At 37.9% G+C, this 26363-nt stretch overlaps 1 protein-coding gene across 1 annotated transcript; it reads right to left on the reverse strand.

Moving 5' to 3' along the window:
- Positions 1-1535: 1535 nt before the first annotated feature.
- Positions 1536-16607, reverse strand: LOC140494425 (la-related protein 6-like). Its single transcript, XM_072593607.1, has 4 exons — positions 16594-16607; positions 14575-14738; positions 12974-13181; positions 1536-2609 (listed from the first exon to the last, which is right to left on the reverse strand). Exons 2-4 carry the CDS (start codon positions 14727-14729, stop codon positions 1536-1538), a joined length of 1437 nt encoding a protein of 478 aa, XP_072449708.1. The 5' UTR covers positions 14730-14738; positions 16594-16607.
- Positions 16608-26363: the final 9756 nt, after the last annotated feature.

The raw sequence follows: 26363 nt of genomic DNA on the forward strand, positions 1-26363 counted from the left end.
CATTTGAGCCAATTGTTATTCAATCACGCACAATGAGTATTGTTGTAGGTGTTCAATCCAATACTATTTAAAGAAAGAATTAATTGCAGCATGCTTCAACTGAAGCATCTTTGAGGAAGAGATCATATAGGGAAATGATCAATGCTGGGCTTACTGTAAAAAGGTTACTGAAACACTAAGTGGAGACAGACTGGAAGAGGAGAAATAACATTTTCCAAGACCAGATGGTATTTAATTAGAGCTCAGATAGACTGATGCTGGACAACCTATGCCAACATTCTAGTGGAGACAATTCTGGAAAGAATTATCAAAATAGAGCACATCGTTCATAGAATGCTCTTAAGGAAATAAGTGATCTCCTCTGAAAGCTGAAGCTAGCTGCTAATGACATGGAGGTCTGCATAATTGGCAGACATTGAATAATATACTGGTGCACCATGATGCACATTGGTTACAACTCAGCTCCTGACACCACCACCACCCTCCCTTTCAGATCAGGTAAATGAGGAAAAGAATAAAAACCAGACTTTCAGACAGATGGGCTAAAATTGACCAAATGATCTTAAATATTTAACTTGTGAGGTCTTGCTTTTTCTGCATTTAGGGCATTAATATTATAGACTTGGATCAGTCCTGCTGGACCAGATCAAAGATTTATAACAGGGACTAGAGGAGTTGTATCAAAGCAATAAGTACCTGAAAAAGGAACTGACATATCTTCCATCCCATGAGCATAGTGTAGTATACTGTTCCTGGGATGAGCTTACCAGTCTTCAGTATGCTATCAAAGTGTTACGTAGTTGTTCAAGTTGTGCATTAGAATGTAGTACTAGTAATTTGTATTTAATTTCAAGTTTAACCAGTAGGTCAAGAGAGCTATTTATCAATGTAATTGGCTATTAACAATCAATCAATCATTCAACTAAGGTAGAGTCTAACTTCTGCTCAAGCTACTGGTATTCATTTCAATGCAACAATTAGTACTAGTGTCCAGAAAAGTTGGTGGCAGTGTATACACACAAGATTACCAGTTGGTTCCATTAGAAATAGTTGAAATTAGGATGTATTGCAACACAAGTCATAATGTGCACTTTCCCACCATGGTTACTTAACAATTCCAGAATATAAATCACTTTAGTTTCAAATATTATAGAACAACCACTTCACTATGCAATTATTTATTTGAGTAGCAATCAAGGAAATGTCATATGTACATGCTTCAAATCTTACAGTCTAACAGTTTACCACATCACCCCTCACCCACCAATCAAGCTGGTCATTAATTCTGTACAATGTTGTTTTGCACAGCATAACAAATAGGTAGCAATTCAAAAAAAAAACTAAAATTTATCACAGCTACACTGTCATAAAAGTCACAATATATTTCAATTTCAGAAACATACCCTCAGAGCCGTTTTAGGTACATTGCAAGAGAAACAAAAATCACATGCCTACACCTCAAGTTCCAGCAAACTATGCTGCAAATCACGCAAAGTGACTCAGGCTTGTCTAAAGAGGTTAATTCAAATATAAAGTTAGTGCCTTAGAACTATTTTCCCTCTTCCAATGCTGTTATGAAAACCTTTAGTGCCATCTGGGCCAAAAGGAAGTCTGACTAATCCAGGGGGTAGGCTTGAACCACTTTGATGCTTACACATTTGGTTAATTTCTACAGGAGCAGCCTGACTGGCAGCTAGCTTACGCCTTTGTACCCAGGGACTTTCAGAACATTTTACATTATCTGACCAATGCTCATGAAACTTCTTGTTAAATTCTGGACTTGTACCTGGGCTGGGCCAAGATCCTGGTCCAAAAAAGTCTGTTTTGGGTGATGGATGGTGATAAACTAGGCTTTTGAATTGAGTGCATGGACCACAATGATGGTCAATACATGACTGGATACATGGAACAGAGCTTGGAACTGACATTTGACTAACACAATTACAGACACCACATGTTTTATGCTGCAGGTATCTTTGGATAGAAGCAGGTGAATTAGCACCATCAGATTCTGAAGAACTATAAACAGACTCTTCCAGAGTATATTGCATCTGCTCCATCTTTGTGGGACCTCTTGAAGGCTTTTTAGGAGTTGATTTCTTTAAATCCTCAGATTCATCTGTATCAATGCAACTTATTTTTTTAGTACCTTTGCCTGTCAATATTACAACTTTTAGATTTTCACCATCATGACAGTGTTTTTTGCCAAGTTCATCATAAGCATTTTTAGCACCTTCATAACATTCATATTCAATCAAAACACAAACTTTGGTTCCAACTTCTGGATACTTCAACTTATACTTTTTCAGCTCAGCAGGAATTTCCTTACCTGGTTGCAAAATGCGAATTGAACTAATTGGACCATAAATAGCAAAGATTTTCATTGCTGTTTCCATGATATTTATATGGCCCCACATTTCGTTATTCTTCTCTGGAAAGTACTTATTAAGATTCCATGCCAATATACGTTTACTTGGTGGTACTGAGAGGAGGAAATCTGGTACTGGAATTTTTCGGCGAATCTTTGTCCCTTCTGGATTAATTTCTAGTAATTTGGAATAATTCAGTGCATAAGCTGTTGCCTTCCAGTCTTTAGTCAAGCATTTCACCTAAAAGGCAAGCAAACACACAGTAATTCTGAATTGTGGATTAGTGTGAAGATTAAGTAATTTTAACTATTTTAAAAGTAACACTTTGGAATTTAAAGAATTTTGCAAACACTGCAGGAGGTTAAATGAGAATGGCAAAATTCATTAACACCAAAACGATCTTTAAACTGTAGACTGCCAGCTTTTACTGCACAGAAGTATTCTGTGATAATTAGTCAACAGAAATATGAAAACCCTATCTTTTAAGAGGTTTTGTACAGCAAAGTGTAAACATCTTACATTTTTAAATGGTGATTACAATAGCATCAATCCCTATAATCACAAGAATCTTGCTGCCACAGAGATCTAGTCTCTCCATAGCCAATAAAGGTTTTCTTCTTGCTGCACTCATACTGTGCAATCCACTTTCTGCCTCATCTTGCTTCTCCGCAGACCTGAACATCTTTCTTCCCACCGAATCAACAGATCAATTTGAGTGTTAATGCTGGGTCAAGCAGTAGAAGTCACCAGGAAGATACTGAAAAAAGTGTACAGATAAAACAATAAAATTGAAATAAAACAGAAGAGGAGGAGCTGGAATTAGGATTAATATGGGAAAAAAAAACAGTTACTTCTGGTTATATAATAGCTAACAGCAAGATCTTTCAAGGTGTTTCACTAGAATGTTTATGAAACAAAATAATTTGATTACCACAAATTCCAAAGAGTCATGTTGGACTGGAAATGTTAACTTTTTCTCTCCACAGAATGCCACCAGGTTTGCTGAGGTTCTTGTATATTTGTTTTTATTTCACATATAGGAGCTGTTGGGCAAGTGGCTAAAAATGTTATTTTTATATTGATACTTCAAGAGGCCAAAAAATAGGAAATTCCAGAGCTTAAGGGCTTATGGTTAAAAAAAGTAGTCAATTGAGAGAAACTGTGGTTTATAGACCCTTTAATAGTAATCACACCACTGGACAAAGCAAGTTGTAATAGGAACACAGGAGCAGAAGTAGGCAATTCAATGAGATTATGGCTGACCCATCCACTCCAATTTGCTCCCAACACACAATATCCCTATCTCTCTTCGTTGGTTGATTTTTGTATAACCATACTCAAAATGGAGCTTCCAAGCAGCAAATCCCAAATATTCAGAACTTCCAAGTAACTAAAAATTCTCATCTCAGTCCTAACTGGTTTTCCTCTTTAGAGATTATGTGCCGAACCAAAGGAAAGCAGAGTAGATGCAGATAAGTATTTTGTACAATTTATTTTAGTAAGTTAAGAGCTCCCCTACCAGCTTTTCCAAAGTTGCCTGCCCTTCCTGATATACATCTTTGGACATTCAGAATGTCTCTGCTTTGGTTTCTTTGTAGTGGTTGTCTGCAAGTCTGTAAATATAGGAATTTCTATTTGAAATGAGAGTTTACCTACATTACAGAGAGAATTCTGTGGGAATGCAACTGTAGCCCTAAATGCAGTTCAATTCTGAACAATTAAATTTTAAAACTCTGGCCTCCATTATTGACACTTAAGTTTGTCATTACTGTCCCTTACTGCCATTATCCAATTGACTTCATTGTTATTTGATCTTTTCACTTAAATTCACAAAAACTTCCCCTACAAGTGACTCCTTTGCCCAATTCTTTAGTGCAAAGACCTCCACACTTTATTAAACAGCTCCAAGACATCTGGTGAATTGTGTGTCCAAGAACCCGCCGAGATGCTGGGATGGCAGAAATTATGGAGCACACTCCCTTGGACTTTTTCACAAAAATGGTGCACCACACAACAGACAATTTTTATAAGACATAGCAGCCCTACTTGAGTTATTTGGATATAGACTTATCAGTTATCTTAACTAGGGTGTTTGTTTAACCAGGATGATTAGATTTGTCAAGCCCTGGGGTTGGGGGCGTCTCCCAAGTTAATACAGGTACGTATACAATGCTCCCGCTCCTTTGTTTGGGAGCCTTGCACGGAGCATAGCTGTTCTGTATTTTGTTTTTTTTAAGGCATTGCTTTGCAATGTTAGGGTTTACTTTGTATTATATAGAGTAGGTTAGTAGTTAGCAGATTGTATTGTAATTTGTGTTTTATTATACAGATATTTGAGATTGTTTTTTTCAATAATTTTATGCTTGTAAAGTTAAACATTTATTAGCAATTTTTTTTTTTTTTTACAAAAACAAAACAGCTCCAAGACTAGTAAGAGTATAGTGCAGATGAATTCCTTCCTGCAGCAGAACCCCCATCCTAGTACTAATGCTAGTGTTCCACGAACTGGAACCCATTTCCCCCACAACAGACTGAGCCAGACGTTCATCTCTAAATCACATTTATCCCATTCCAATTTGCATCGGTTTTTTCTAACATAGGGATTACCAAATTCTGAGGATCTGCTGTTTAATTTGGTGTCAAATTCCTCATGCTGTGAGATAATACACTTTTGTAGGAAGAATAGAGATAAGCTATTTCATTCAGGGGAAAGCTTCAAAAATCTGAAACACAAAATGAGACTCCAAGTTCAAGGTTCTCAAGATTAAGTAGGGCTCAGCTGGAAGTTAGCAAGGCCTTGTGAAAAGAACAGTCATTCACCTTATCTATGCCCCTCAATTTTATAAACTGCAATAAAGCTCCAGGGGAAAAGAAAAGCCCCAGAATTTCCAGTCTACATTTATATCTCAAATCCTCCATTCATGGCAACATCCTGGTAAAATCTCTGTACCCGCTCCAATTTAATAATATCCTTCCTATAACAGTGACCGCACTCCAGAGGAGGCCTTGTCAATGTCCTATATGACCTCAATATGATATCCCAACTCCCAAATTCAAAAGGAAGCAACTTTAAACAATTATAATTACCAGGAAATGGTCAGGAGATTATTATTTGAACTAAACTGCAAAGGTTGCAGGCCCTGACGGACATCTTTTAAAACAAACAGCTGAAATGGAAAGCACATGGGAATTTTAGTAAGCACAACCAAATAATATGGAAATGTCCAATCAGAATACAAATGCTGCATGTAAATCATTTACTCAAGAAAGGGAACTAGTTTACTTAACATTGGCCATGGGAAAAGTGATAAAGTCTACTCAGGAACGTACAGCAGGACACTTACATCACAATGCAATCTGACTTTCTAATAAAATAAAGATGCTATATTAATATCTTTAACAAAAAAGCAATGTGGACAAGGTTGAATTGGCTGGTGTGTTGTACTTGTATTTTCAAAAGGCATTTGATAGAGGTGCCACATTAGAGAGTTATTAAAATAAGAGCTCATTAGATAGTGGATAAAATATTGGAATGAGTAGAGAACTGGTTGGGAGGCAAAAGGTCTTTCGGGTTGTTACGATATAATGAATGGAGTGCTGCAGGGATCAGTTCTGCAGCCTTGAACAATTTATAATCTATAATCAGTGATATGGATAAATGGGGCTGAAAGCATGGCTGCAGAATTTGCTAAAGGCAAAAAAGGTAAAGGATAAAAGCTACCTCAGATTACAACAGGATCTGGACTAGATGGGCTGAGGAGTGGCAGATGGAGTTTAAATTTAGATAAAATGTGAGGTTCTACATTTTAGGAAAGCAAATCTTGGTAGGAATTATACACTTCACGGTAAGGTCCGAGGGAGTGTTGCTGAATAAAGAGACCTTGGAACGCAGGTTCGTAGCTCCTTGAAAGTGGAGTCATAGGTTAGTGAAGGCAGCATTTAGCATACTTTTCTTTATTGGTCAGAGCATGGAGTACAGGATTTGGGAGGTCTGTTACAGCTGTACAGGACATGGGTTAGGCCACTGTTGGAATATTGCGTGCAATTCTGGTCTCCTTCCTATTGGAAAGATGTTGTGAAACTTGAAAGGGTTCAGAAAAGATTTACAAGGATGTTGCCACGGTTGGAGGATTTGAGCTATTGAAAGAGGTAGGAATAGACTGGGGCTGTTTCCCCAGAGTGTTGGAGGCTGAGGGGTGACCTTATAGAGGTTTATAAAATCATGAGGGGCATGGATAGGATAAATAGACAAAAGTCTTTTCCCGGAGGTGGAGGAGTCCAGAATTGGAGGAAGTAAGTTTAGGGTGAGAGGGGTAAGATATAAAAGGGACACAAGGGACAACATTTTCACAAAGAGGGTGGAATGTGTATGGAATGAGCTGCCAGAGGCAGTGGTGGAGGCTAGCACAATTATAACATTTAAAAGGCATCTGGATGGGTATATGAATAGGAAGGGTTTGGAGGGATAGGGGCCAGGTGCTGGCAGGTGGGACTAGATTAGGTTGGGATATCTGGTCAACATGGAGAAGTTGGACTGAAGTTATGTTTACTTGCTATACATCCCTATGACTATGAAAGTAGGTTGTGAAGAGGACACAAGAAATCTGCTAATTGGTGAAATGTTTAGGGGTTAATATAGGAAGGTGCAATTAGTTAACTTTGGCTGCAAGAATAGAGAAGCAAATTATTTAAAATGGAAAGAGATTGCAAAAGAAAACATCTGATGCACAGAGGGATCTGGGTGCCCTGGTACACAACCACAATAAAAAAAAAGGTAGCGATGTTCCATTTGAGTTTCTGAAATATAGGGAATGGAATGTAGAAAGAGGCTTTATAACAGTTGCAGAGTATTGGTAGGACCACACCCAAAAATACTGTATATAGTACTAGTCACCTTATTTTTAAAAAAGGTGATAATTGCATTAGAAATTATTCAGAAAAGGCATAATTTGATTGATTAATGGAATGAGTTCCTTAAAAGAAAATCTGAACTCTCCACTGAAGCTCAGAAGAGAGTGAGAGGGCAGCCCTACTGAAACATTACTTTGAGGGAATGGGACAGATTTGATGTGGAGAGGATGTTTCTGTTAAGGAGGGAAAAAAGTTAGAAGGCACAGTCTAAAATTTAAAAAAAAGTTTCCCATTAAAAAGTGGAAATCAGGAACTCAACTCCATTGAGGAATAGAAAAAAAAAAAGAGACAATAGGAGGTGGATTCTCAATTAACAAGGACAAGGAGGGTAGAGTGTAGACAGGAAAGGCAGGGTGATACCAGAATCAGATTGGCCATGATGACATATTTAACAGCAGCATAGACTCTAGATGTGTGCTGTCTCCTAACCACCTCCCAAACAAAAGTGTCAATCACTCTCTGCTGCTGTATGTATCGCAGTGCGTCTGGCTGCTTTCACAACTGAACCACACTGAGGAGCTGCAGCTGGTCACATTTCCTGCAGGTGTAGTTAGTTATCAGGGCTAAAATGTACTGTGGCTTGACGGGTTTTCCTGTGGATACTTCTCAATGTCACAACACTTATGCAAAATAAAAGTGGCGATTAAAAATTTACACTTTAGCCTTGCAGTGAAGAGGCACTCTTGAATCTCACTTTCGCATAAGCGCCTTTTGCTTAATAAAGATTGAGACAACAACAGATGTTGTAAAATCAGAAACAAATTGCTGGAAAAGCTCACATCCGGCAGCATCTGTGAAGAAAAATCAACTTGATGTTTTCCCTTTTTTAAAAAAAAAAATAGTGGTATATGTTCTAGCATTTGAATTGTAACAAATCCATTTAACTGGCCACTTAAACTCTATCAAGATTTGTGTTAGTTAAAATTAAAGCTTTTGTTTTAACACCTCCTGGAGCTGGGTCCAAAAATTGATCAGAGTGGCAACAAGCAGGAATGTCACAACTCAACCAGTTTCTAGATCCAGGTTGACAAAGTGTGGATCAAATTTCAGTACTTGAGAAACTATAACTTCTCACAAGTATTTACTTTAGCTGGAGTATTTAAGGCAATCAGCATAAAACACTGCTAATTAAAACTATATGCCTCAACCACACACAAGAAAATGGATCAAAGGAAGACTGGGAAAGCAATTCAGTGGTCTTTGTTGATGGTCAGGTGCTGATCAATATGCTGCTTCCTAGTTTTCCATATTACTGAATTGTTCCACTTGTTTACAAGAGGCACACAATGGCGGGTTCATTGATAAAGTGTCTGATGTACCAACTAAAATCAGAGATTACAGCAACAAGATAAACAGGTGTTCTTCATGCTTAAAATGGCTTTCTGTGGAGAACAGAGTGCTAGTGGTCTGAATAGCTTCTCTTTATCTTGTTCAGTCAAGAAGCTGAGAACCAAATCAATCATATAATTGCTGGCAGGTAAGAGTCTTTTTTGTCATTGATAACTGATGACTAGTCTACAAGCCAAACTGCCACAAACCAAGCAAGCAGGCCAGAGATGCAGCCGGGTTCAAAATGTGCTGGATGCTCATCCCTAAATGCAAGGTATCTTTGCAGCAGCATGCTGGTGTTAGTTGCCAGAACTTTCCAAAACTTACCTTCAGTGCAGAAGCATACTCTAAGTGGACACAGATGTGTCAATTGTATACAGGCTGGTACATGGATACCCACAAATATCAAGTGGTCTTATTTTAAAGCAGAACTTCAGAGGTGAGAAATTCATGACAGTTGTCCCTCTAGCATCTTTCACTGCCTTTGAGGCAGGAAGAATCTATCCATTAACAGCTCCCAATAACCAGCAGAAATTTTCAACCGTTTGCTTTTACTTTCAAAAACATTAAGCATTTTTTGGGCCTAAATCACTGCTTCGTGGGCAGATCTAAGGATTAAACCAGCAGAAGGTTGGTGGTGGGGAGACAAAGAACTCAATAGCACCACCATGGCTCTGGCAGAAATGCCAGACCAGCTCAAACAGTAGCTACTAAAAAATAAACACTACAATGCTAAGGTTAACACCACCCCCCCAAAAAAAAAGAGTGTTGCTAAAGAAAGCTTAAAGGCCAAAAAAAATTGAATTAAAAAGAATCCTACAAAAAAAAATTTGACAGACAACATGTTTCCACCAATTGAAAGAGAAGGCAATCTATTGGGGGGTACATGTTTTAACTGACAAGCTGTTGTTTGGACTTCAATATTTCTGAAGTACATAAATAGGCCATTAAAGATAAAGCAGTTCTAGGCAAGGAGGGCCTTCATGAACTGAACAAAAGCTGTCAGATTACCATAATGGAAGTCAAGAAACCAAAGATCAATTATGAGTGAAGTTCAACTCCCAAATATATTGTCTAAATTCAAGTCCTTTGGGCATCAGGCAGTACAATGACATTAATAAAAAAGGTATTAAAACAGTGACTTATGGTGGCAGGGCTAGCCAATAGAATAATAGAATCTATCAGGAGTTTCTCTCAAGATCAAAAAAGGCATCATAAACAGGTTGTTACACCACAGGAAGTATAAAAACAGCAAAACAATAAGTTGTACAAATAGGTAGACAGGCTGCATGTAACATTTTCAACAATAGCCAATGCAGGCAAACATAGTAAGCAATTGATCGCAAAAGCTAGGCATTTTCTAGGTGCCTGTAACCGTGTAAGATATGTGGCAAAGGGCACTGGAAGCATCAATGCAAAAAAGCAAAAGCTAAAACAAATCATGAGGAGCCACGAAGAAGCCAAACAGGTACAGCATTCCATAAACCAAATGAGTGGGTGTACCAAAGTATACAGTATATAATCAAAATGATGAGGGTCACCCAACACCATCAACACAGTGATCAGACATTCAGGATAGTACACAAGAATGTATGGAATAGTTACCAAAAGCATTGCCACAATCCAAACTTTATGCTAACAGACAAAAAAAAAAGTGTTGTAAAATATAACTAGGATTAGGAGGCAAAAATCTAGCCCCAAGCCTGCTCTGCCATTTAATATGATAGTGGTTGACTTCATCTTGACCTCAACTCCACTTTCATGCCTTGTGTCCATAGACTAAGTTGGCAACAGGTTGAAAGTTTATCCTGTTTGAAAATTTAGTCTTGGCATCCATTGCACTCAGGTGCACTGAAAAGGTGAATTCTATCATTATGGTCTCTGGCCCCTATTCCTTCACCTTTAGGTCCCTAATGAAGTATATCTCATTATGCTTCACTAAATTTGTCTGTTCAATTTTGGGTTCTACCACAAGGTGCTCCAAAGGACAGAAAAGAAAACAAATTGTATAGTCATTCCAGAAATTGCTTTATTATGTATTAATTTGGTGGGATGTGGGTGTTGCTGGTTGGCCAGCATTTATTGCCCATCACCAGGTGCCTTTGAGAAGGTGGTGCTGAGCTGCCTTCTTGAACCATTGTAGCCCAGTTGCTATGGGTTGACCCACAATGCCATGAGAGAGAATTCCAGGATTTTCTCAAGATCTGCCATCACCTTAATTTTACCAGTCCACCTGCATATTTAAGTCATCCATGATTATTCTAATAGTGCCTTATCTCCTGATTTATTTTCTTCCCCACACCATGACTACTGTACACAATCCTACAGACTTTTGTTGCAGCTCCTCAATTCAACCCACACAGATTCTATGCCTTCTTATTCAGTTCTTGCTATTGACAATTTCATTTCTTACCAAGATGGTAATCTGCCTCCTCCACCCATTCTTTTGGATGGATGTGGATCCTTTAGCTATTTAGTTCCCAACCCTGAGCCCTTGCAGCACATCTGTGATACCTACAACATTGTACCTACCAATGTGAATTGTGCGACAGGCTCGTTTATCTTGTTTTGTATATTATGTTCCCACTTCTCTCAATGCTACCTAGTCCAGCAGTCAGTAGGAGAGATTCTTTGCCTGCAGCACAGGGGGTTTTGAGGTGATAGTTCTTCAATTGTAAACTGCACAGCATGCTAAACTTTGAACCCAGGCTAGCGTGTACCCAGTCAGTTCTCCAAAATACACCAGAAGGTTTGAAACTGACTTTTTAAAAACTTCTGTCCTAATTCTTCAAAACGAGAGGAAAAAAAAACAATGAGTCTATAGATTTTACCAGTCTCTTGTTATCTTTGTGGTTACAAGAAAATGACAATAAGTCTCTTTGACACGTTTAAAAAAAAAAGGTGTTACTACCAACCAGTCCCATACTAATATTTTTGCCAGCAATTCACTGATTTCACACCAGTTATTTTGTCTCTGTAGCAGTTTAGGAAGCACATTTTGGAATTAAGGGTTAAAATTGCCACATTATTTTTGGGTTCTACCTGTTGTTTAACATATAATTTCAAATCAAAGTCCAATTATAGTGCCAAAAAAAAAAAAAGGGGGAAAAAAAAAAACTTGATTAAATAAGTTGAAAGAGTTTGTTTTGTCAAGCAAATTGAAGTAAGGCCAAAACTGGAATATATTTCATGTTTTAAATACAGATACTCAATTTAAGATTAAGCCAGAATAGGTTGGTGCCCATAGGTCTACACTGTTTTATTTCCAAGTCATACCAACAAATTGTCAAAACAACTTTTTAAAAAGTTTCAAATTTAACAATAGTAAAGTTTTAATTCCAGGAAAGACCATTACTCCCATGTTCTTGTAGCTCTGAAGTTATGTTGGACTAACAAGACAACTCAAAGAAAATGAGCATTCATATGGAAGATTTGATTAAATTCAGTTTCAGACAAGCTACTTTAAAACAAAAATCACTTGCAACACAATCTAAACCATAAAGCTAACCACAGCTCAAATCAACATTTGCTTTCAAACAAACAAAATCTCAAATTATAGCTTCCTTCCAACAATATTGGAATTAACATTTCTTCAGCCTGGAGTTTCGACAAGATCTTTGGAATAAGGGAGTACACCATAAGATGTAGAAGCAGAAACTAGGCCATTCAACCATTGAGTGTGTTGCACCATTTTAATCATGGTTCAAAGGACCTTCCTCTTCCAAAAGAAAATAAAAACAAACTAAGTGATGTTAGTTCATGGAATCAAAGAATCATAAGAATCCTGACAGTGTGGAATCTGGCCATTCATCTACTGAAACACATTTGATACTATGGCTAGCTTAAATGGTGTAGGAAGACATACTGAGATGGACTCAAATTTCCTTCAAGACATTTTCAGATAAATACCTTTAGTCACTGATGATACAATAGCCAGCGCCAGAGAAACCCTCAGGATTTCTAAATATGTCATCTCTTGAAGCAGGTAAAGATAAAGTCTTCATCCTAACCCCTAAGCACTCAAGTGCCCAACATGTTATAGCATCTAGCAATACCAAAGTTGCAAAGTGAAGACAAGGGTGATAATCAAGTCATGAAAGCATTTACTTCTGGCATCCTTGAGTTAGTGTACAAGTTTGTATTTGAAGTTTAAACTCAAAACTCAGCATTCCATTCAAGAATATAATGATTGGAGTCTGAAACGTACTGGTTAGAAGCATCAAATGTCATCTTGCAAATTGCACATAAAGAAAAGATGCTTGTCTACGTAAAAAAGAAATGGCAGGTTACAGAAATAAATTACTCAACAAAATCCTTTTGGAAACATAATTTGACAGTTTGAATTCAGATGAGAATACGCTTACCTTTTTGAATGAAGTGAGAAGTTTAATACTAATGTAGCCCGTTTTATTCCTCTTCATGTGTTTAAGTAGAAAACTATCCACTGCTAGGTTTTCATCAGATAGATAAAATTCAACTTGAGTAATTATTTTTTGTATTGTGTCAGAGTTGGGAGGAATCCATTCATTACACTCTAAGCAATCATTGGTCTCACACAGATCATAAGAATTACTGCACAAAACAAAATAAGGAAGTGAGATGCTTAATTAAAATGTTCAATTGCAGAAAAAAAAAATTAACCTTCATCTCACCCATCATGTGTCAATTTTCACTTCTAGCCTTTAAAAATGTACAAAAGTGCATATACTTGTTTATTAATAATAAAATTCAATTTGCAAAGGGTTGCTTAATCTTTGGAACAATTAGAAAATTGTCATTCAACCTACCAGACCCCTCTGTTGAAGGTTTCCCTACAACACTGAAATCCCATATTTTACAGAATGGCAACAGTTTGTGCATTTAATGTGGAAAATTATTCAAAGTTTGATTGGAAAGTAACAAATCAAAAATTGATATGAAACAAAAAAAAGAGGAAATTTTAGGCTAGGTGAATAAAAATCTGGTTTAGAATATGCTTTGTGTTTTAAGCGGGTTCTTCGCAAAAAAAAAAAGTGCAATTTTAGGGATGGAAGCAAGTGTTTTAGGCTGGTTTAGCTAAACGTATGGCCACTGAAAAAGGTCAAAAACGTGCAAGACAAAGCCAGAACTGGAAGAATGCAGAGTTCGCTATATATTTTATCTTCCTTTCGACTGAACACTGTACTGCTTCCTGGCACCTCCTTAACATTGTACCTGCTCAAAGGCCATTCATTTAACATCAAGCTTTTTTTCTTCTTGGGATTAACAAATAATAAAGTTGCTCTTTTCACAAACTGAAACCTGTGATTAACTCCTCACAAATACAAAAAAGTTACGTATCTTTTAATTTAGAGAAGGTATAGTTGCTGGATAAAAGACCTTAAAACGTTTATTGTGACCACAGAGCTTGAAAAAAAAAGTGTTCATTTCTACCTCAATGCTACAGCACAATTAAAGTGTTAGAGAGAGATTCAGGAATTACAGATTTAAGTTTAATGCTATAGGTAAGGAGGTGGTCCATTTTCCACCAGAATAATGCTCAGTCTGTTACGGAGGGCGAAGATTAATGTAATTGTCAAGTTCTTTCAAGAGCGAAGTCTATTTCAAAACTTAAAAACCTCTTGTGTAGAATTGAGGCTGGAACAATCTACTAAACTCATTTTAATTTCCTAGCAATCAAAAGAGTTAGTTACATTTGTCTTTCCAGGTTAGAGTTCATTATTTATTTTTCCCCGCTTGGACATCACATGGGTTTGGTGCAAGGGCAAGTATATACTATATTGATATACAGACTAATCACACGTTGGCAAGGTTGCAGGGACTAAAAAATAAATATTTTATTTTCCCTGTTTGCCATTAAAAAAACAATTAAACAGAGTGGAGTGCAGATTGGCGATGATAGTTGAATAGCAGAAGTTACAATGGTTCAACAAGTCATACTTGTAATAGGAAGCATCACACAACAGTCTTAGCAAGCCAGACTTACTGTTGGTCACTGTTGCACTGCAACTCGCTAGCATCCTCGCTACTGATCCTCTTCAGAAAATGCGAGTGGAATATTCCTCCTCTTACTACTTGCACTGGGGAACTACAACTAGCAGGAGATCCTAACCAAGAAGGTGGAGAGTCCGAAGATGACATAGCAACAAGCTTTAAAGACCAAAAACACAGAAGCAAATATTTAATTCTTAAATAGAAAATTAAACCAGGTTTTATTTTTAGAAGGGTCAAGGTGGTTTAAACATTCAGAATTAAAATATTGTTACATTCAAATGCAATTACAGGTAATCCCACTTCAGTTTAGCATTCAAGATGGACTCTGAACAGAGCAGTGGATGTGATCTATATGGACTTCAGTAAGGTGTTCAACAAGGTTCCCCATCGGAGACTGATTAGCAAGGTTAGATCTCATGGAATACAGGGAGAACTAGCCATTTGGATACAGAACTGGCTCAAAAGGTAGAAGACACAGGGTGGTGGTGGAAGGTTGTTTTTCAGACTGGAGGCCTGTGACCAGTGGAGTGCCACAAGGATCGGTGCTGGGCCCTCTACATTTTGTCATTTACATAAATGATTTGAATGTGATCATATGATGTACAGTTAGTAAGTTTGCAGATGACACCCAAATTGGAGGTGTAGTGGACAGTGAAGAGGGTTACCGCAGATTACAACAGGATCTGGACCAGATGGGCCAATTGGCTGTGAAGTGGCAGATGGAGTTTAATTCAGATAAATGCGAGGTGCTGCATTTTGGGAAAGCAAATCTTAGTAGGATTTATACACTTAATGGTAAGGTCCTCGGGAGTGTTGCTGAACAAAGAGACCTTGGAGTGCAGGTTCATAGCTCCTTGAAAGTGGAGTCACAGGTAGATAGGATAGCGAAGGTGGCGTTTGGTATGCTTTCCTTCATTGGTCAGAGTATTGAGTACAGGAGTTGGGAGGTCATGTTATTGCTGTATAGGACATTGGTTAGGCCATTGTTGGAATATTGTGTGCAATTCTGGTTTCCTTCCTATCGGAAAGATGTTGTGAAACGTGAAAGGGTTCAGAAAAGACTTACAAGGATGTTGCCAGTGTTGGAGGATCTGAGCAGGCTGGGACTGTTTTCCCTGGAGTGTCAGAGGCTGAGGGGTGACCTTATAGAGGTTTACAAAATTATGAGGGGCATGGATAGGATAAATAGACAAAGTCTTTTCCCTGGGGTCAGGGAGTCCAGAACTAGAGAGCATAGGTTTAGGGTGAGAAGGAAAAGATATAAAAGAGACCCAAGGGGCAACGTTTTCACGCAGAGGGTGGTACATGTATGGAATGAGTTGCCAGAGGATGTGGTGGAGGCTGGTACAAATGCAACATTTAAGAGGCATTTGGATGGGTATATGAATAGGAAGGGTTGGGAGGGATATGGGCCAGGCGCTGGCAGGTGGGACTAGATTGGGTTGGGATATCTGGTCAGCATGGACAGGTTGGACCAAAGGGTCTGTTTCCATGCTGTACATCTATGACTATGAACAAAAGAATAAAACTCCAACTATGAAGAATTGATAAAAGCATTTTTGCCCAAATCTAGCAAAAGTCAATACTTTGCTTTCATTTAAAAAGACTCTTTTCATAAGCCAAACTATTTTCACCAATAAACATTCAAAAAAAGAGTGTGCATTTTGTAAAAAAAATATACATTGCATAGACAGTTTCTTGGAAGGTTATTCTTAATCACCCACAGATTAAAAGGAATATGCTACCCTAATAAGACAGCATCTTGTTGCGAGATAAAGTCACTAAAAAGCAAACTCAAACACTGAAGCTAATTAACCATAGTAAAACAGAAAAAAACCCTCAAGAACATTTACCTTTGAAAAATAAACTAAATGTAAAGATATATTTAACAACAACAGATAATAAAAAGCAGAATAAACTTCACAGAAGAAATGAGTGTTACCTTTGGGTTCAAATATAGTCCAGATTCACTTTTAAAGGTTCCAGAATAAATAATCTTACACAAGATTACCTTCGTTTCCAGTATTGATAAATTGATTGTCTCCAATGCAGAGCAAATAAGTATCTAAGAGAGCAAATAGAAACATTATATCACACAGTAGTTATTGCATTCCCAAGAAAAGAAAATATAATTAAACAATACTCAAATTAAACATTAAAACTGTGTCAATTTAAGTAACAGAATCCTGATAACAGTGATCATATTTATTTTTTAAAATACACTAACCTAAAAACACACAGTCTTATAAGTAAGAATGAAAAAAAAAGCTAAAAAATAAAAACTTAAGCCAGCATAGAAATTCAATACAGGTGAGAAAACATGCATCCCTATTCTGAAATGAACTTGCTAGAATTAATGATTTTCTGAACCATTTAGTAAAGATAGTAATTAAAAACCTAATACTGCATAAGAGGAAAATAAAACCATTCAAAAATGCTCCATCAAGAAGTGTGAAATTAGCTATTTTGAAGAACAAGATTTAAACCAAAGACTAACTTTATAACTCTGAATCACAACAGAAAAGCAAAAGTACACAAGACAAATATTACCAAGATTATTACCAGTGGAATCTAAGGGCAACACTTACTTAAAAAATAGCTTAACACTAGGTAGAGGAGATCAGGTGCAAGTTGTAGGGACCCAGTTGTGCTGATTAAAACCTAATTAGTATACTACCAAATGGCTACACGGATGTCTAATTTATAGAGTGTATATGCTAAGGGCACTGCTTGTCACTGGCCACTCAGATGATTTCCTGTCTTCCTTGTGATGGAATGTAAATAAAGATTTCTGCACTCATTATTCTTCACTGTGTCCTTTGCCTACATGCATGTGACATGGTTGCTGTGGGATGAAAAAGTACTACTGGCTGTTTGGTGATAGTGTGGGGGCTTGTATTAAAAAATAGAATCTATGTGCTCAGTAATATATTTTATAATGGTCACTTTGTATTATTTAAGATATGACATTTATTTCATTTATCACACAGCCCACTCAGAACTGTTTTTTCATAGGCCCTCAAGTTTGGTAAACAAAGTTGAGATTCAGCAAGTAATAACTAGCAATAGTAACCTTTAGCAAATTGCCATTTCACAGGACAGCAATACTAAATCAAACCAACACCAGATCAGGTTGGTGCAAACAGTTAACAGAAGAAAGTGAATATATATATATATAGACTGCATAAAATTACCCAAGGTAAAATTACAGTTCACGTACATGTCAAATTTTGGATATTTGCCATCCTGGTTTCCATTTACATGCCAATGTAGTAACTCATTGAACTTGTCATCCTGCTGCCAAATTACACAGCTTTAGCCATATTGTGCAATGAACTGTTCATTGACCTCTCAAATTTAGCCCTGTATGGTTGTTTGATAGTTTCTCCTACCTGTGAAATGTAAGAATTTTATATGAAATTAATTTGGGCAATCTTGTAAAATAATAAATACCAGCATATTGTTCCATTGAACCTATTCTGCCTTTCAATAAGATTATGAATGATCTGTTTGTTGTATTAACTACACACTCCTATCTGTGTCCCATAACTCTGACTCTCTTGTCAACCAAAAGTCTGTCCAACTCTGCTTTGAATATATTCAACAATCTAGCCCCCACTACTCTTTGTGGAAGAGAGTTCCTAAAATTAATGATTCTGTGAGCTCAGAATAAATAAATCATCATCTTTAAGGAAGGTCATTTACATAGTTTGAAACTGTGACCCTTTGTTCTAGACCATCCAGGAAATAAAACATCTCAGCATCTAAACTGTCAAGCTGTTTCAGAATCATTACCTCCTGTCAAGAAATGGGACATCAGAACAAATCTGCAATTTGTTTCTGAATTATGATTTACCCTGTGAAATCACAGATAACTTTATGATAGGTGTAACAAGTGGAAATGTTACACTTTGCTTTTTAAAAAATTACTCATTCATGGTATGTGGGAGTCACTGGCTGGGCCAGCACTTATTTCCCATCCCTAACTACCCTGAGTGCAGTTGAGAGTCAGCCATATTGCTGTTGGTTTGGAATCACATGTAGGCTAGACCAGGTAAGGATGGCAGATTTCCTTTCCTAAAGGACATTGTTGAACCAGATGGGTATTTCCTGACTAAAAGCAATGATTTCATAGTCCTCATTAAACTCTAATTTTGAGATTATTATTAAATTCAAATTCCATCGTTTGTCACGGCAGGATTCAAATCCAGGTCCCCAGAATATTACTTGGGTCTCTGGATTAAAGACTTAGTGATTATAACACTGGGCCACTGGCCACTCAGTGGGTTTTATAATGAATGAATGAATAAACTCATAATGAATGAGTTTAGGCCATAGCAAAAGTAGCTTTACCTTACAATTATTTAAGTGACAGAAAAATTCATAAATGGTTATGTTCATCATTTTATAGAAAAAAATGCCTACCTTATACACTTCCCTTTATTCTTCAAAGATGTTATGCTTGACATGCAACTGGAATAGGCCATGATTGGAGAAACAGCCGATGTGGCTGAAAGTAAGGTTTCAGGCATCCTACCCCATACAACTCCATCTCGAGCTTTACTCCATAGAACTCCTTGTTGCAGTCATATCCGTGGACCCTCACAAGCTAATCTTGGAACTGGAAACCATCCCTTATCCCCTCCCTCAGTCATCTTCGAGCATCCTCCATCATGCTTGACATGGTATCATTGGCCTTCGATCCACCCTTCACCATTCTTGATCAACTAATGAAGGAAGAGGTTGAACAGTTCATCAACTTTACGAACACCTTCCACACTGACCTCAAGTTCACCGGACCATCTTGGACACCTTCCTCCCCTTCCTGTACCTCTCTGTCTCCATTTCCAGTGACCAACTCAACACGGACATCTACTTCAAACCACTGACTCTCACATCTATGTAGACTACACCTCCTCCCACCTCAATGCCTATAAAAATGCTATCCTTTACTCCCAACTCCTCCGCCTCTGCCTTATCTGCTCTCAAGAGGAACAATTCTACTCCAGAATATCCCAGATGGCCTCCTACTTCAAGAAGCACAATTTCCCCTCCCCCATGGTCCTCTCTCCAGCGCGCATCTTCCATTTCCTGCACCTCCGCCTTTGAACGCTGCCACGCTAAACAAAACAAGAACACAACCCTCCCCTCATCTTCACTTTCCATTCCACCAATCTCTGGATACAATGCATCATCCTCCACAATTTCTGCCACCTACAGTCAGTTCTCGACCAGGGATATATTTCCCTCTCCACCCCACCACAATTCCGCAGAGACCATTCCTTCGCAACTCCCTCATTAGGTCCATGCCCCCACCAACTCGACCTCCACTTCTGGCACCTTCCCTTACCACTGTAAGCAGTGTAAAACCTGTGCCCATACATCCCCCCTCACCTCCATCCAAGGCCCCAAAGGATCCTTTCACATCCGACAAAGATTTTCCTGCACATCCAACACCTCATCTATTGTGTCCGTTGCTCTCGATGTAGTATCCTCTTCATTGGGGAGACAGGACGCCAACTCGTGGAGCGTTTCAGAGAACGTCTCCAGGACACGTGCTAAAAACCCCACTGCTCTGTGGCCAACCAATTCAACTCCTCCTCCCACTTCACCAAGGGCATGCAAGTCCTGGGCTTTCTCCACTGCCAAATCCTAGCCTCTCAACGCGTAGAGGAAGAATGCCTTATCTTCCGCCTTGGGACCCTCCAACCGCAAAGCATCAATGTCGATTTCACCAGTTCCCTCATCTCCTCTCCCCCCCACTTCTTTTCAGATCCAACCCCCCCCCAACTCAGCACTGCCCTCTTGAACTATCCCAACTGTCCATCTTCCTTCCCATCTATCCACTCCACCTTCAGCTCCAACCTTTCATCATCACCCCCCAACCTGCATCTACCTATTGCCTTCCAAGCTACCTTGCCTAACACCCCCGTTCTACTTATCTCTCAGCACCTCCCACTGCGAGCCACATTCCTGTTGAAGGGCTTATGCCCAAAACGTCGACTCTCCTTCTCCTCAGATGCTGCCTGAACTGCGCCACACCTTTCGACTCTGATCTTCAGCATCTGCAGTCCTCACTTCCTCCTCGTGGTAGTGAACTGCCTTCATGAAAAATCAAATAGTCCATGTGGAAGATGAGTAGGTACAGCCACAGTGATGTTAGTGATGTAGTTCCAGTGAAAGAACAATGATATCATTCAAATTCAGGATAATGTGTGGCTTGGAGAGAACTTGCTGGTTGTGGTGTTCCCATGAATCTATTATCCTTGTCCTTCCAAGTGTTAGAATATGAGTGTTTGGAAGGTGCTGCTTAAAAAGGTTTGATGAATTATTGCAGTAGATTGTATTGTTAGGGGGCAATTTGGGTCTGACATGTGTTAACGTTTAAAACTATGAGATCCAGCTGGGATTAGAATGAGGTAGCATTTTAAATCATTTAAGATTTTCATTTTTCATTTATTCTTATTCAAGAAAATAGTCAGTTTAAAAGAAACATTAATTAAACTGCATAAACATGCTCAAATGCTAATGTAGTAGACAGAGTTCTATTAGAAAGCAATATGGCTGAACCAGCATTAACCCGGAGGTCTAATTTGGAAGTTACCTTGCCTCAGCCCCAACACCCCTGTACTACTTATCTCTCAGCATCCCCCACTCCCCGCCACATTCCTGTTGAAGGGCTTATGCCCAAAACGTCAACTGTCCTGCTCCTCGGATGCTGCCTGACCTGCTGAAATGTGAGCATGACCCTGTCCAATGGACAAAGCAATGGAGTTTAGTCAAGGATGTGAATGAGGCATAGGCTTCAGAGAAGATACAGAATGGCAGAAGATAGGGAGTGGTGAAACCAAGGGTAACAGGTGCCTTGCCGCTTTTGGAATATTTGTCTAAAATGGGTTTGTCTAAAACAGACCATTTTGGTATTTAAGTAATAATGCACTATTTAATGACTTACAATATCTGATGAATTTTCATTAGGTTAGAGTGCTAACTTGAAATCTTTGCTGGGATGGACTCTCCCAGTATTGGCTCAATAAATTGTAATTGACCTGTACCTTAAAGCTGCTGAGGTTATTTCTTAAAATAATCTATTACATCAGTACACAATGCTGTTATTATGAATCCGTAGAGGAGGTAGTTAGTTGAAGGTGTTAGATATGGTTTCAACCGTAGGATATTATCAAGGATCTATATTCTTGATAGAAGACTATAGGACAGTATCAAGCTTCTTGACTGTTGTTGGAGATATACTCATCCAAATAACTAGAGAGTATTCCATTATACTTTGACTTGTACCTTGTAGATGGTGGACAATCTTTGAGGAGTGAGGAAGTGAGTCACTTGCCACTACATTTGCAGCTTCTGACGTGCTTTTGAAGCCACAGCCATGGCTGGTCCAGTCCAGTTACCCTCAATTTTCAGGCCTTTACCTTGATGTTTCCTGTATAGATTTTGATTATTCCACAATCATGCTTGTTTGTCTAACATTACATATTGACCTTTCCGATGTAGTTCAACATTTTCTATCACATAAGTCCTCATAGACATACTATCTCCCTCCCTCTGTCACCCATGCTTAATTTTTTTTACAGATGCCAGCCAATCAATGTCTCCTCTCCTTGTTTCAAGAAAACTTCCCATTTAAGAATAGCAGCTCCTACTCAGTTCAAATAGACCAGGAAAAGACTACCTTACCTGCTGCACACAACCTTTAGCCAATCATGAATCCGAAGATACAAGATTCTCATTTGCTCCATTCTTGATTCAAGAGATGCACTTTAATTTGGTGAAGTCGTGTTTTAATGAGCAAGCTTGATATGCTAATGTACTAAAAGGAGATTTCTCCCGCTAATCATCAAAAAAGCACAATTCACCTTCAATCTGCTGCAGCTTAATATGCAACTTTAATCCTGCTGTTAGAAACTGCATTAACTGCACAATGCACCTTAAAATTAGAAGCTGACATATGCAGTTTTAAAAAAAATAGAAAAAATTGGTTATTTACTTCATGTGAGAAATATTAGTTCAGTATTCTTCAAAATAGATATTGTAGTAACAGTTGGTGTGGGAAGCTTGCCAAGCACAGGACGTAAAGTGCTTTGTTTAATTTTTGTTTTGATTCAGACCAGCTTTCTTTTGCAATACATACATTGGAAAAGTGCTCAAATTCCATTCTTATTTATTTATAAGTTGCAATAATAAGGTTCTACTGTATGAAGGTCATAGTACAGGACAGTACCTACAATTTTTGAAAATATCAATAACTTCCATGAATAATTGACAATTCTTGAGGAAAGGTATCTTAAAAAACTGTGGTGTTGATGGAGATTGAGGTGGAGAAGGTTGAAGATTATTTATTATGTTTTAGTGCCACAATAAGATTTATAAACAACAGCAATTCAAACATTTGCAGGTTCAGGTTTAAGGTATATAGATCCTACATTTTTAAACTGAGGTACAGTACATTCAGAGCATTGTAAAACCAGCTAAAATGAATAGTAAAATTACCAAAATGAAAACACCAAGCAACAGCTCTGATGAATAAGTAATTTCTGGATACGCTCCATACACATATATACTAAATGTGGTACTAAGTTCACAGAAACTGGAAAGAAAGATAAATAAGAAAATCAAAGAATAAATTAGATTCGGTAGTTATTCCTAATATACATGCAAATGACTTTTGAATAACCAACACTAATAGATAAATATCTTTTGCAAATTATGTTCTCATCCATTATATGTGAAAATATACTTATACACATTTAAATATATATAAATATAATGTTCAGAATACACTGGTGTCAAATGTGTGGAAGTATGACTAAATATATTTACAATCTAGGTTACTACAAAATAAGTGAACTTTTAAACACATAACGAAGCAAAGTACTGATGATAATGGAAATTAAAACATAAAATGCTGGAATTCTTCATAGGTATGGCAACATCTATCTAGAGAAAAACAGAACAAACAGGAACATTTTCCAAGCTAAAATAAGGCAGATTTGAGTTTATTGCAAAGTTTAATACACTAAAAATGATGTTGGGTTGGAAACTTGCCTTGATCCAGCTTAAACGCAGAGAGATTTGAAGGTTAGTGACAAAAGTGTACACAGGCAGAGTAAGGCAAGAAGTTTAAAATACAATGAAGTAAGGTTATTCAATGGCTGCATTTAGCTGACAACAGATCGATTTCCTGAGATATGTGAAAATTGCTAAGGTTGACGAGGTGAGTCCTACAACTCAAGGGCAAGTTGGAAATAGCAATATGTGCTGGCCCACCCAGCAAAGCCCACATCCTACCATCCTCCTTGATAGGCTGGGGAGCTCTGAGGCAGTTGTTAATGCTGTGTTAAAGATAAAATTTAAAACGAAATTTGAACTTCCACTTAATAACAGGTCCAGAGAAGGTGCACGAGAATGATTCCAGGAATAAAAGGCTTAACATATAAGGGAATGTTTAAGGACTGTGGGACTATACTCAATGGAGTTTAGAGGGATGGGGGCGTGGGGAGGATCTGATTGAAACTTACAGAATACTGAACAGCCTGGACAGAGTGGATGTTGGGAGGATGTTTCCATTGGCAGGAGAGACGAGGACCCAAAGACACAGTCTTCGAATAAAAGGAAGACCTTTCAGAATGGAGATAAGGAGAAACCTATTTAGCCAGAGAGTGGTGAATCTATGGAATTCATTGCCACAGAAGGCTGTGGAGGCCAGGTCATTGGATGTATTTAAAACAGATATAAATAAGTTCTTGATTACCAAAGGGATCAAAGGTTACAGAGAAAAAGTAGGAAAATGGTGTTGAAAAACCTATCAACAATGAATGAATGGCGGAGCAGACTTGATGGGATGAATGACCTGTTTTCTGTTCCTGTGTCTTATGATAGTATTCATGAGATTACCATCTTTAAGATCCTACATTTTAAATTTATATTCTAACTCAATTTGCAGGCCGTCATTCATTTTCTACATATGTCATTGGTGCCGACATGTACCACAATCACCAGCTGTTCTGCCTCCTCCTTCAGGTTACCTTTCAGCCTCCCTGAGACATTCTGGACCTTGGCACCAGGAAGTTAGCATACCATCCTGGAATCTCTTTTACAGCTGCAGAAATGCCTGCCTGTTCACCTTACTAATGAATCCTCTATCATTATAACCCTATCACTCTTCGTCCTCCTTTATTAAGCAGCAGAGCCACCCATGGTGCCATGGATCTGGCTGCAACTCCTTTTCCCTGAGAATGCATTTCCCTCAACAGAACCCAACATGATACATGTTAGAGAAAGCTACAAGGGTCTTAGCTCCTTTCATCTTATTTAACTAAATCCCCTCTCCAACTATCCCCCATGCACCCCCTATGCCATCTGCTCCTCCTCTAAGTTTGCTCAGTTAATTAATGAATTAACCCCAGTTAGCAGTTTACCTGTTACAACACTGACAAATTACCTTCACTTTTTAACTAAAACTTTTAAAGACATAAAACCAATCCTTGAAAAGAAACCAATGAAAAGTAAACAACATAATGTTTTCATATTCTACACCTTATCTAAAAGTACAACCTTCTATATACTGCCTTCTCTCTTTAAACAAGCAAACATATTTAGTCACAAATTTGTGTTACAAAATTAGTTCTATTCTTATAACTCCTCATATCATCAGACGTCCCTCTTTGAGGAAATCCAATAATTTATTTAATCAAGATTGTCTTTTGTGAAACAGTGTAACAACTGATGACATGTCTATTTATTATTTTGGAACTATCTTTTCATTCTAGCATTTTGTTTATGCTGACAAGATCAATACTCAACCTCTTCTCGGTGACACTCTTCGTTGAATATACAATGTTCCAAAATGAATGGTTATCCACATAAAGGAAACATTTTCTTAGAGAATGCAAAGAATAGAATTTCCTTTATAATATTAGATAAATGCACATCTGTACCTATGGATTCTACCCGTGCCAACGTTTCTGCAGCTCACATACGTTTAACTTGTTTTTAATTTTCTTGGCTTCCAAGCCAACAAACGACATTCATTGTTTTTCATATTATTATTCATATCTACTGCACTCGAATAGCCATCCAAAAGATGGAAATGTGCAACACAACTAAAAGAGATTAGCTTCATATCTCCTGTGTTACGCATTTTTTCCTGAAATTTAATCTTTCATATGCTTTATCTGTTCTCAAGGCTTCCTTAACAATGGCATACTCCATCATTATACTTAGTCCTAGTACAACATAACCAGGTTCAGGTATGTCTGGCACAACCAATTCAACTGTCTAATTAAAGTTCTTAATTGTTTTCTTTCTTCTTAGGATGCAATATCATCTTTATTTAAGCTCCTGGCCAGATTATGCTTTCAAGGGATGCTGCACCAATATACTGATTAAAAATTTATTTTTGTAATACTGAGCCTTTAGCTTGGTTTTTGTTTTATATGTTCTATAAGGGAGAACATTTTTTGGCATATCCATCTGCATGATAAGGCTGGCTGTACCCTATTTAGTACCCCAGTGTTTGCATCAACATTTTCCAGCTATTGGAATCCTGTGACGGAGCTTGGGGTAGCGAGTTTGTGTTGGAAATCTTGTGTCAAGACATGCAGACAATGTGACCTGCGCAACACAGCTGATTGATAGTAACTAGTGCCTTAATGTTGATTGCTGCAGTGCTTATTCTGCCATTAGACTTGGAGACTTTTGTGGATATACTGTGAGTGATATTCCTCTTGGGATTTGGGATGTGAGTTGTACATTGTCTGTGTA

Source organism: Chiloscyllium punctatum, chromosome 24 (genome assembly GCF_047496795.1).
Source record: "Chiloscyllium punctatum isolate Juve2018m chromosome 24, sChiPun1.3, whole genome shotgun sequence".
Taxonomy (NCBI): domain Eukaryota; kingdom Metazoa; phylum Chordata; class Chondrichthyes; order Orectolobiformes; family Hemiscylliidae; genus Chiloscyllium; species Chiloscyllium punctatum.